Source organism: Orbicella faveolata, unplaced genomic scaffold (assembly GCF_042242905.1).
Source record: "Orbicella faveolata isolate gen_17 unplaced genomic scaffold, um_ofav_v1 contig_1, whole genome shotgun sequence".
NCBI lineage: Eukaryota > Metazoa > Cnidaria > Anthozoa > Scleractinia > Merulinidae > Orbicella > Orbicella faveolata.
This window is the reverse complement of record NW_028301536.1, coordinates 25400001-25412127: the sequence shown is the minus strand read 5'-3', so window position 1 is coordinate 25412127 and position 12127 is coordinate 25400001. Positions and strand designations below refer to the sequence as shown.

Genomic DNA, 12127 nt, shown 5'->3' with positions numbered 1-12127 from the left:
GCTCTATCTCAAGTGTCCCAAGCGTACCTGCAAGTTCTTTCAATGGATCGACGAATACCCACGAGGAGTCGCCGAAGCCATACTGATTAATGGACAGGCCCCAAACTAAGAAAAAGACAGACACAGTTTTTGTAAAAAACACACTCCGATTTTTATTTCACATTATTTTTTCAGTTTCTAAGAAAGGCAGGGTGGCGCAGTGGAAGCGCGTTGGGCTCATAACCCAGAGGTCCGAGGATCGAAACCTCGCCCCGCCCATTTTTAATTCACATTTCTTTTTTACACGTTGGGTAATTTGTCCTCCGCGTCGATCATGGCTCGCATCGTTACTTGATCACAATGGTTGAAAGTACTATAATAATCGTTTATTGATTGATATCCCGAAGAAAAAGAGGGCGCCGGTCAATAGGACCGTGCACACGTCCCACCCTGTAATAAGTGGAATGACCAATAAAAAGTTGTTTTTGTTCTATTTTCAGACTCCATGTCTCGATTTCCTAACCCTCAATGTCTATGGTGCAAGGAAGGATACACTTTCAAACACAGTATCAGAGACTACTTCCTGACACCCTGTTGCGACCAATTCTTTCACGGAACCTGTAAAGCCCTCCACACTGAGCGGTTGAAACCCTCGGAAAGACTCTGCCCTCATTGCAAAGCCGTGAATTTCGGACTGCCTCCCGATGACAACCCCAAAACCAAGTCCTAAAGAGGTAAGCGCTTCGATGGTCTAATGGTTAAGACGTTGAGTTGTGGCCTCAAAGACCCAGGTTCGATTCCTGGTCGGGGCATTAAATTTTTTCTTTTTTATTCCCTATAGAGACGATGAAAAAATCACGCAACAAACCATGTACATTCTCTCGTTAAAGGATCTTTATTAGTTTTTGTTACAGGCATGAATAAAAATGTTTTTTCACTCCTCTGATTCTGGTGTTTTTACAATTTGTTTGACAAATGCTCGGTACGCCAACTCGTCTCTGTTGTCCCAACTGCTCTTCCACGCTTCCCATCCGTCCTCAAATCCCTCCGGCAACTTCTCCAAACACACAGGGTCTTTAAACGAGATGGACTGGTCAGCAAGCATCTTCTCAGACAGCATTTTTCTGAACCTCATCACCTCATCCGTCAGCTTCGTCACCTCTTTCTTCAGGAGGACATCCATAGCGTGAGAAACGGCGCATTTCATTATCTTTCCAAGAATACCGTCATGAACAGCATCCATCACCCTCGCAGCAAGTTCTTCTATCTTCTCCTCTTCAGAAACACTATTCACCTTCGTCTCGCTCTCCTCTGAAGACATCTTCTAGTCGCCTAGCTCAAAACAACAATACTCACTCGACACTCACGCAAACCCTTTTATTCCCATCCGAACCTCGATTTCATGCACGTCACAACCTCGATCTCATGGATTGGCTATCGCCTTATTTGGACATGCGCGTCACAACCTCGATTTCATATTTCTCCTTATTTGGACATGTTGCCCTTATTTGGGCACGCGCGTGACCTGGGATGCAAAAGACTGCTGACCTGTGACGTCACTGCAGACGCATATTTTGATAACCCCCTAACTCATGAATATATTAATGAGCAAATCCGGCCCTCTGATTGGTCGAGAGCCTTTTTTAATGATATGCACGGCCTTCTGATTGGCTACCGCCCACACAAGCGTCCTATACTACTAACAATCAAACATGATTTTTCTCAGGATGCAACAACATCAAATCGAAAAAGCAATTACTAAGCAATATTAGTTATGTTATTCTCTTCGTTTTTCCTAGACCAATGCAGACGTTGAATGGAAATTTGCAAGGGCTGTTGTTGAAAATCAATACAGGAATCTACATTGCATTGCTGTGCCGTTTAACTTGCTGACTGTTCCAATCGTATCGGTGTACTTCAAAGCCAACGGTAACTCTCGACAAGAGGTACTAAAAAACTTCATTTCTTGATTTAACATTTGTTTGTTTGTATTTCATTCAAGAAGTATAGGTAATCACTCGGTTTCGAGTTCAATGTGGAATCAATTTGCACGAGCGAGTTCTTCAAAAAGCGAGCCGCTTCGGCGAGTGCAATTTCAGCTTTTTTAAAAACTCACAAGTGCTAATTAATTCCAAATTGAACGAGAAAAACCATATGATTACATATTAATAATATAAACATGAAAAAATTCGCGTGGAGGAAATGCCGGAAGATCTTTCTTGAAGACATTTTTTTCTCATTCGAGAAAACTTTTTTCGAAGTTTCCGCACTAAATTTTCGTCATCATTTTACGTGATATCATTGGCTTAGAAAATTTCCTCTTTTATTTCACCCAATCACAATCTAGAAATACGATGTGTAATTTGCACTGGTGTTACACTTTTTGCAGTGGTGTTACACTTGAACTGCACTGCTCTCAGCCAATCAGAATCGAGTAACTTTTTCATGTATATTATTATCATAATAGTATGCTTTCCTAAGTTTGTGACTGTAGTTTGAACGTTGAATATATTATGTCTTTGCAGTTTTTCATTTCAAAGCGAAAAAAAAAAAAAAAAACCGAAGTTCCTACGAAGTCAAAAAATCCATTCCTGTAATTTACTACTTTTCAAATTTCTCAAGCTGTTTAATTAAGGCCTGGGTCAAAAATTTTTTTGGTAAAAATAATTATCGGTTAGATTAATTTCTAAAGACATAAGCGACAACGGCACCAAAGTTAGTACACAATTTTGCACAATTACAGGGAGGTTGTCATTTTGAGGTAAATTTGGTAAATTTGGTTCTTCAGACGGGTCGCGTGGCAAGTCACGTGACGTTAAGTGGAAAATAACCAATATTTCACGAATTGGTCATCCAGCGAAAACGGGTTTTAGATGTAGGCCGATGCAGGGCAATTATTTTCAGCTTTCGGAGAAAAATGTTATTGGGTCAAAGGTTTTCTTTTTTCGAGAAAATTCGACATTTAATCATTTGTATTTTCTGAAGATCATTTCAATCGTACAAAGGTGAGTTCTCAACCAATTCGCCGATTTACCAAATTTTAACAAAATGAGCACGTGACAAGTCACGTGACAGATAATTAAAAGAATAAGTTAAAGGAGAAGGTCACTCCAAAAAACGTATTATTTTTGTCAACGCTAACAAAAAACCTCGCACTAAGTCTAGCCACTCACCGAAGTTTCAGCCTCTAAAGTGCAGGTTTTCCTTAAAAACTTCGTCTCCAATGAAGCCCAAAAACCGACATCGTTGCCGCCATTTTGAACAGTTTTGAGCAGCCAGCCTGCGTTTTCGTGGCGTTTCTTCGTCCAAGTGATTATGTCCCGATGGCTCCCGACAAGACCTTTAACCACCACTTTGGGTTATGAATGCTCTTGAAACGTGTTATTTCGAGCCAAACTTGCTCCAAACCCAGAAAATGATAGCATTGAAGATAGTAAAGAGGATAATCAATAGAAAAAAAAAAAATGCATTTTGCTAACCTTGTGAAGGATGCCAAACCAGTTGAAGGTTTTTCTGCTTCCCGCCAATTTCGACTTAGCTCGAATTGGACGGGATGACGTCACGTAAACACGACCTGGCTGCCAAGTACATTTTCAAAATGGCTTCCCCCAAAGTCGAATTTTGAGCTTCTTTCGAGAGGAATTCCTTCGGGATAGCAGGCTTTATAGAGGCGGAAACTTCGGTGAGTGGAAAACCTAAATGTTTACTTGCTATAGGTCGAGACAAAAAAGTAAACTGTTTGGACTATTTTTCTCCTTTAAGGGAAGAGAAAACGTCTAATTTAATAATAAGGCAAAATTTCAGCACGGTTATACAAATACATCACGAGATATAGCTTCCCAGCCATAACTCCCTAAACTGCTAAGAGTTATATGATTTTAGGACGCAGATAATCGACGGAAAGAGTACAGGACTTATTACCACGATCGTTTGTTTCCGTTAATCACTGGACGCTACAAAAAGAAATATGGTGGATCATTTCCTTTGTCAGGTATGCCTTTTTCGTTTTGTTTAGTACAGGCTCAATGGTCAGTCATCAAGCTAAGGAACTTTGCTTGTCATCGAAAGTAGTGCAAAAATATTGAGAAAAGAACTTCCTGGGATATTAAAAAAGTTTTCTTATTTTGGATAATATACCTACTGACCCAAAATTATTGATGATGCCCATGTTTATGTCATGTTCTAGTTGAAGAAAAGATTGACTTGATGATGGAAAAGTTACAAATCTCACCTAGCTGCGTTGAAAGTGCCTTGGAGAATCAAGTAAGTAATATTGTTTTTCTTTTAAACACTCAGTAAAAACAAATAAATGATGTAGCTGTAAGACAAAAATAATGCTTTAACAGCTAGAACACTTCATTACATCACGGATTTCTTCTCACTCTCATACATTTTTCTCAAACATTCCTGACATTATTTCCATTTTTCAGTCCTAGGGAATTACAATTACTCCAGTATTTGGAAAATGGTTGTGCCAACCGATTATCATCTCCACCCCGTAGCACCTACATTTCAAATAAGTCAAATAAACTTAATGCTTGTTTCATCTCCATGTGGTATATGTATGATTGATAAAAAGCTCATGAACAAACACGATATCTGCAATCTTGGACAGAATAAAATGGAACAATTATTCCCCATACCCCCTCAAAGCAATGATGAAGGTGCGAAGGAGCAAAAACGCGCCATTTTGGCATCATTGAAATGGAGGGAGGGGTGGTCTAGATGTTCCATTTTTTTTGTCCAAGATTGTGGGTCTTGATACTGCAGCTGTCACAATCCCTACTTAAGACATGTCTTCTTGTTAACTACAGGGCGAAGTTAACCTGGGTGCCTTAAAAGATCTCGTCATCGATAGCACTGTTGTTGCTGTTCATTCACCAGGAAACGAAAGTGATTCCATGGGAGCGGAATTAGCAAAGCCCTCCTTGACTGACGATCACATGGAGATGTCGACCACTGTCTAGAGCAGTCTGGCAGCCGCTTACCCATAGATGAAAACATATACACCTGTTCATGTGTGACCAAATTAACATTACTTCTAGGGCTGACAGGCATGAACGTACAACCAGCCGCACATAGTGCTAGTTAATTTACCCTGATGATGATATGCTGATACATTTGTGGTAGCTGACGCACGGATCGATGGCGGATGAATGCAGTCATACTATATCCCATCTGAAAGGCTGATGCTACCCAAAGCTTTATTTAAAGAAACTAAACGATCAGAAGCTCAGCGTTAAAAGAAGAATTTTATGCTACATGCAAGATGAAATTAAACAAACCATTTTAATCCGATTTGTTAAATTTTCATTTTTGTTTTGTCTTTGTGTAATTAGACTGCTCTTTTAGCTTTTCGGTACTGCATCTGTAATTTAAGTGCTGGATTTACTTTCATTAGGGCCTCGTACACACTACGACTGAGAAATTCGAAAATGCAGCTTTCTTTCTACGGTTAGGCCTACCGTCCACACTAATCCGTCACGAAAACTGAGCTTTTCGAAAACGCTCTTCAAATCGGAGGAATTTGAAAACGCTGGCTTATCGTTTTCGTGTGGACGGAAAACAATTTGAAAATGGAGCTTTTTGACAACGACATAGCACGATAATCGTGTAATTTCCCTGACCAAGTTTTTCTCAAACACAAATCCAGAATGACCAGTGATTGAATTACGTTTTCGAATTCCTCCGGCCTAGCGTGAATGGAAAACATCTGATGTGTTTTCAGACGGAAACCTTCGTTTTCAAATTCCTCCGGCGTAGAATGAACGGGGTCTAAACATTAATGTCAAAAAGTTTAAGTATATTCTATTCTCGATAACTCGAACCTTCAAGGGAAATTGAAAAAGGTTCGAGTTATCGGGAGTTTGGAACAAATGACCAGAAATAAGAGTGGAAAGAGGTGTTTACTGTATTTCTACATGTATTCATAAATTTTCCGGGGAAGGAATGCACGTGCCATGCACGTTGCACTTAAAGGGACTCAAGAGATTTATTGACATTTTAATGAAGGAGTTAAGCAACAAAGCTGAGATACAATACTCCGTGGTTAAATATACCCTGGACCAGCAAAACCTGAACTGGACTGGCAAGTCTTGAGTAACAAAAAAAGAAGAAAAAAGAAGTAAACAAAAACAAACAAACAAACAAACAAAAAGAAGAAAAAAACAGAGGAAGACTACAGGGCTGCTTCAAAATATAAAATTCAACGTTCTGGACTACAGTGCTAGCTGTTTGTTCTGACTTGCCACGTGCTGGAAAACCCGAAATTCCTACGAAGTCAAAAATCCCATTCCTATTATTTTCTAACTTTTAAATTTCTCCAGCAGTTAAATTAACTTTCTTGACAATAAGTGCATGCCGTGATGTCACGAGTAAGCCAACGAGAAGCCTTCTGACGAACTCGCTTTGTTTTTGGCGGAGCGTGCTGGTCAGCCACAGAAAGAAACGTATTTTTCCAGGTATTCTACAAATTTTCAGGATCATCGTAATGTTTCAGAGTTTCGCAAGGGAGCTTGCCTAAATCATTACGGAATTTGAGAGCATCAAATTTCGATAATCCTTGTATGAAATGTATTTCTGAGATTTGCCGGCTGTTACTGATATTTTGCGTACTGCATAAATGGATAATGGTCTCTGAAACTAGTGTGGAGAACCCCAGAGCAGGCAATTTTGTTGGGGCCGGTTAGTTAATATAACATCGATTTAAGTAATGCACTTGAATTGGATACCCGAATCGGTGTTTTGATAACTTGAGACAATTGGTATGTCTCGGTAATGGACCTAAATAAAACTGCATATAAGGATGAATATTTTTAGTAAATTAGTTGTGAGTGGCTTCCAGAATAAATAGCCTTTGCTTCAACAAACTTTGTGGTAAAATTTCTCAAATGACCGCAACTGTGATTGCACAAATGTTATTGCGCTTTAAATGAGGTAAAACGCTTGGCTTTGAAGAGTGTTAAAATAGAAGAAGGTCCGGACAAACTACCTCATGATCAGTTCAAATTTTATCTCCAGAGGGAACATTAGCGGTCGGGTGACCAGATCACCTACCCAGCTTAATATACCGCTTTTTTAAACCAAGTCGGGACAGAGATCTTTTTATTACAGAACTGTAACTTTGTGAAATGCCTTAAAACCCCATTTTAAATTAAGTGAATCTCTTATCATTTTTAAACGTAAAATAAAAGCCTTCCTCTTAAATCAATTTTTAGTGTCATAAATTTTATAAGTAAATAGTTTTTTAATAATTGTTTATCGATAATCTTTGAATATTTTTTTTTCATTATCTTTATCATTGTCTCTGAAAAGCCCCCATGGGGAGTTGACAATAAAATTTGTATTCTATTTTATTGTTATCAGTTAATGTGGAACCAAGCGGGCTATTCACTTGATAAACACTACTTCCGCGACGGTCGCTACATGTAACATACAATATTCGTTAGATCTAGAACAATTGAGATAACACAAAATGGGTAACGGAGGATGTGCTCTAGGGACGGTTATAACTTATTTCTTCTGTAATCGTTGGAGATCAAGTGCTGGTATTCGATAATAAATTGCATACAATCACCAGTCGTTTTATATTTTTGTTTGAGAAAATCTCGGCCAGGAAAATCACGTGGTTCTCCTGATCCTATCGTGTTCGAAAAGCTCCATTTTAAAATGTTTTCCGTCCACACGAAAAGTTAAAGCGGGCTTTTTCAAATTCCTCCGGTTTGAAGTGTTTTCGAAAAGCTCTGTTATCGTGACGGATTACTCTGGACTGTAGGCCTAACCGTAGAAGTAAAGCTGTATGCGTTCTTAAATTCCTCCGGTATAGTGTGCACGGAGTCTGGAGCAGCCAGCGACGTCAATAAGCACCACCAAACAAAAAGTTTAATGAGCAAAACAAAGGCTCTACAAGTGTGTTCAGTAAATCTTTGTACATTTCATAGCCGTCCTCTGCAAAACAACAACGCAAAATGATCATGAACACGAACGATGAGTCGAACTGATAATTTTTCGTATTTCCATTTAGACTTGAACGCCGTCATTACATATTTAGCCTGAGCGAGATTTTAGAGCCATAGGCATCCTGAAAAAATTCAATTTTACAAGACGTTGTCCTCGGCGTCGCCGTCGTCATTGTTAAGATCCGTATATTTGCATCTCGGATGCTGGAGGGTCGATACACTTGTTTAACGACTGAGGTCTGTCATCCTACGTGGCTGCTTTGTGCTAGCTCATGTTTTATCCCAAGACCAGTCTAACGCAGATGAGAGCATCGTGTAAAAACCGTAAAAAATCACATAAATTGCAGCTCTTTGCCAAGGTTCTTTTTAATTCAGCGATTAAGTTGTCGAGAGCTTCGGTAGAAGTTTTTCCCTCCTGCTGCACCAATCTCGTATACGTTACTTCGCCGATGCAATACCTTTTCATCTTCTCCATTACTACACCCGGGCATTCGTTTGCATCTTCTTCTTCAGTGTGGCTTAAGGCTTTGAAAACTTAAAGGCCATCGTCATCAATAACGTCCATGAACACGGCGAGTTGATACTCGGGGCTTTCCCGTTCCAAACCAAGTAATTATTACAGTATTTCTCTTTCCATAGCTTCCAATTCTCGAGGATCTCGCTACTTGATTGACCTCAAATCTAAATGTTGCGAAGACAATGATATCTGGTGGAATAACATTGAAAATTGTAATGCTTTAGGCGGCGAGACACCGGAAATTTTTTTCGCTCGTAGGCATTCGTAGACGGTAGACGTTGTCGACGAATCTGAACTACCCTTTTGCTGCAACGCGTAGTATTAGATGACAGAGAGAACCTTAAACGAACGTCATCAATCAAGGCTTAATCTGGCAACTGTAACTCAAGATACACAAGGTGAACGCGTATTTTAATATATAACTGTATGTATAGCATAAATTGCAAAGCCGTTACAGAACATAAGCGTGCATATAAAGAATGTTTAGCAGATTAGCATATTATAACCTTAAATTAAGAAATGTCCGCCATTTTGAATAATCAAATCCAGCCGGTGTCAGAAACTCGTTTGTCCAGTTTGGCTATGACGTCAGTGCTTTCTCATTGGCTCACAGACAAGCCTTTTGTTCTTTCGCTTTATAAGTGCGACACCACCCGGATGGTTGGGCGGCTAATTAACTCCACCGCAATATACACATCTCTCTTAATCTCTCTTAAGACAATCCCTCCTGCATATATAATCAATATTCTTCCTCAACCATCCCTCTAAACGTCCCCCAATGTCCCGTCACAGCCTACATTTCATTAATTCCCCACACAAACCTACACATCATACATCTCATTAATCCCCCACATATACCTAAACAGCCTACATCTCATTAATCCCCTACATATACCTACACAGCCGATATCTCATTAATCCCCTACATATACCTACACAGCCTACATCTCATTAATCCCCTACATATACCTACACAGGAACACATCTCATTAATCCCCCACATATACCTACACAGCCTACATCTCATTAATCCGCTACATATACCTACACAGCAATACATCTCATTAATCCCTTACATATACCTACATAGCAATACATCTCATTAATCCCGTACATATACATACACAGCCTACATTTCATTTAATTTTTATCATATCTTTAAATTTTAGCTGTATTCTATTTTGTTATTACCCAGGCAGTGAGGCCTGGGTTTAAATTTCGGCTCCTTTTTTTTTTTTTCACGTTCAGTCAGAGATCGCCATCTGGTCTCTAAAGCGCATGCGCCACCTGTGCATGCGTGCAGCACATGGAGTTTACAGAGGTTGTCGTCGAGAAAAGTTAGCACGGATTCCATGATTTCTAGGGCGATGAAATCACATACAAACGAACACACCGTTCAAGGTAGACCAACACTAAAGGACGTTAAGCGTTTTCGGAACGGGTCGCTGCAAGCCTTACGAGAGATCGTTTTAGACGTGATCGTGAACCAAGCAGAATCCCAGCACGAGCTCAAGAACGTCTGAGCAACAAGAGCAGAAAGGTTAGAGAATTTGTTTACGAATTCATCTGTTCGAGTACACCTAAGTAAAGAGGGTTCCCAATAGGTTTGGCGGGATGCGGGATTTGGCTTTTTTCCCTGTGATATTTGGGATTTGAGCTGAAAACAGGGGCGGGAAGCGGGAATTACAATTACGAGCGTGAGCGGGACTTCGTGTTTTTATGGGGTTGGGTTGCGGGATTTGCAAGGGGAACAGAGCGGGATACGGGATTTCAATTCTTACGTGACCTCATAAATTGTTATTGACCAGTGCAAAAACCACAAGCTGGCAGAAACGAACCGTATAGCTGTGTCAGGTTTCAAGTAATGAATAGCAAACGCTCTGTATACTGTAGGGTTCTGTCAAATGTATCGTCCATTTCCGACATTTTTGATGCTTGCGTCTGTAATTTTGACCTATCGATCCTTTCTAGTTTTTCTAGTCTTTCGACCTTTTCCAAAGCGCTTGGCTTGTTTTGGCCAGGATGGCCACACCAGATGGCGGTGATAGTGATTTACCGAACGAAGTATGCGACATTACGAATTGCGTCACAATATATTTAACAATTATTCACCGAAGTGGAGGTAAATATCCACCACTTTCACAGGTACTGAGGTGAATAATTGTTTTAGTTTATACCACACAAGCTGAATAACTAGCGGACCAAAGAGTAACTTTATTTCTTTAAGAGTAACTTTATTTGAAATGGGAAGCCATTTTTCAAAATTGTTGATGGATTCTTTACCCCAAGATCTCCAGTGTTACCGACTCATAATTCATCAACCCAGCTCGTTGAAGACATCAATGACTTCTTCATTCAAAGAATTATCGGCTTTAGAGACGAGCTACAGAAAACTTTCAAAACTGGTACTTTTCACTCTATCGCCGGCGAAGCAGTTTGTCAAGAACTGTTCTCGTTTAGTTTAACAAGCTGCACTTCGGTTCATCATGTTATTAAAGTCCTATCAACGAAATCCTATCCCTTGGATCCTATGCCAACCCGATTACTGAAAGACCATCTCGATGACATCGAGCCTACTTTAACTGCTATTGTCAACGAATCATTGTTAACTGGTGTGTTTCCCACTTTTGTCTTAAGCAGTCCCTTATACGTCCACTATTGAAGAAACCAGATCTTGATCAAGAAATTCTGAAAAACTATAGACCTATAGCAAACATTCCTTTCTTAGCCAAAATCATCGAAAAAGTTGTAGCTCTTCAAACATATTCATACTTGGAAACAAATAAGCTGATGCCACCTTTGCAGTCTGCTTATCGTAAGAACCACTCTAGATCTACAGAAACTGCACTTTTACGTGTTCTGAATGACATCCTAATGACTCTAGATCATTGTCAAGATGTTGTCCTTGTCATGCTAGATCTGTCCGCTGCCTTCGATACCTAGCCTTGGATCATGATATCCTCATATCCAGGCTAAGATGCCATTTTGGTTTCTCCGACACTGTACTCAAGTAGTTGTCCATTTACCTCAGTGGACGAACGCAATCAGTCATCATAGGCGATACCACATCCAGTCCTCGCTCTGTAGATTTTGGCGTTCCCCACTGAAGGGTCAATTCTGGGACCTCTTCTGTTTAGTTTGTACGTGGCACCTCTCCAAGATATTGTAGCTACACACAGACTTGACTCCATGTTCTATGAGGACGACTCTCAACTTTATATCGCTATAAATCCCAATGATTATTCTCCTGCCCTAGACACTCTTCGAAACTGCATTGACGATGTTATAAATTGGAACACTCTAAACATGCTCTTATGCAACCCTGGTAAAACAGAGGTCATCCAATTTACTTCCCGTTTTGCACAACATCCTGTTCTTAATTGTTTTTCATTTGGCAATACTACAATCGAACTGTCTGACAAAGTGTACGTACGCAATTTGGGTGTCATATTAGACAAAGAACTGAGCCTAAAACAACACGTTAATGACATTTGTAAGAAGGCTATCCTGGCAATACGATCAATAAGCCGGATGAGAAAATATCTCTCACATGACAATCTCAAATGTATCGTGATCGCTTTTGTCATTTCACGCCTGGATTACTGCAACAGTATACTTTACGGCCTCCCTAAGCTTGAGCATGATAAACTGCAGCGAATTCAGAACATTCACG

At 39.9% G+C, this 12127-nt stretch overlaps 2 protein-coding genes and 2 non-coding genes across 4 annotated transcripts in view; all 4 read left to right on the top strand.

Moving 5' to 3' along the window:
- Positions 1-6122, top strand: part of LOC110043766 (short transient receptor potential channel 5-like) — a 45341-nt gene extending 39219 nt beyond the window's left edge. The window contains exons 13-16 of the mRNA XM_089297303.1: positions 1779-1925; positions 3862-3970; positions 4166-4242; positions 4794-6122. Of these exons, the coding sequence (XP_089153429.1) occupies positions 1779-1925; positions 3862-3970; positions 4166-4242; positions 4794-4946 (486 nt within the window). The 3' untranslated portion in view covers positions 4947-6122. The remainder of the gene's footprint in view (positions 1-1778; positions 1926-3861; positions 3971-4165; positions 4243-4793) is intronic.
- On the top strand, positions 186-257 carry Trnam-cau (transfer RNA methionine (anticodon CAU)). Its single transcript has one exon. It is a non-coding gene; the product is annotated as a tRNA-Met (tRNA).
- On the top strand, positions 720-791 carry Trnah-gug (transfer RNA histidin (anticodon GUG)). The gene has a single exon. It is a non-coding gene; the product is annotated as a tRNA-His (tRNA).
- Positions 6123-9663: 3541 nt separating the features above from the next.
- The window catches only part of LOC110043707 (transient-receptor-potential-like protein), a 26937-nt gene continuing 24473 nt past the window's right edge, over positions 9664-12127 (top strand). Inside the window, exon 1 of the mRNA XM_089297253.1 lies at positions 9664-9994. The gene's annotated coding sequence lies outside the window, so the exon portion shown is untranslated. The remainder of the gene's footprint in view (positions 9995-12127) is intronic.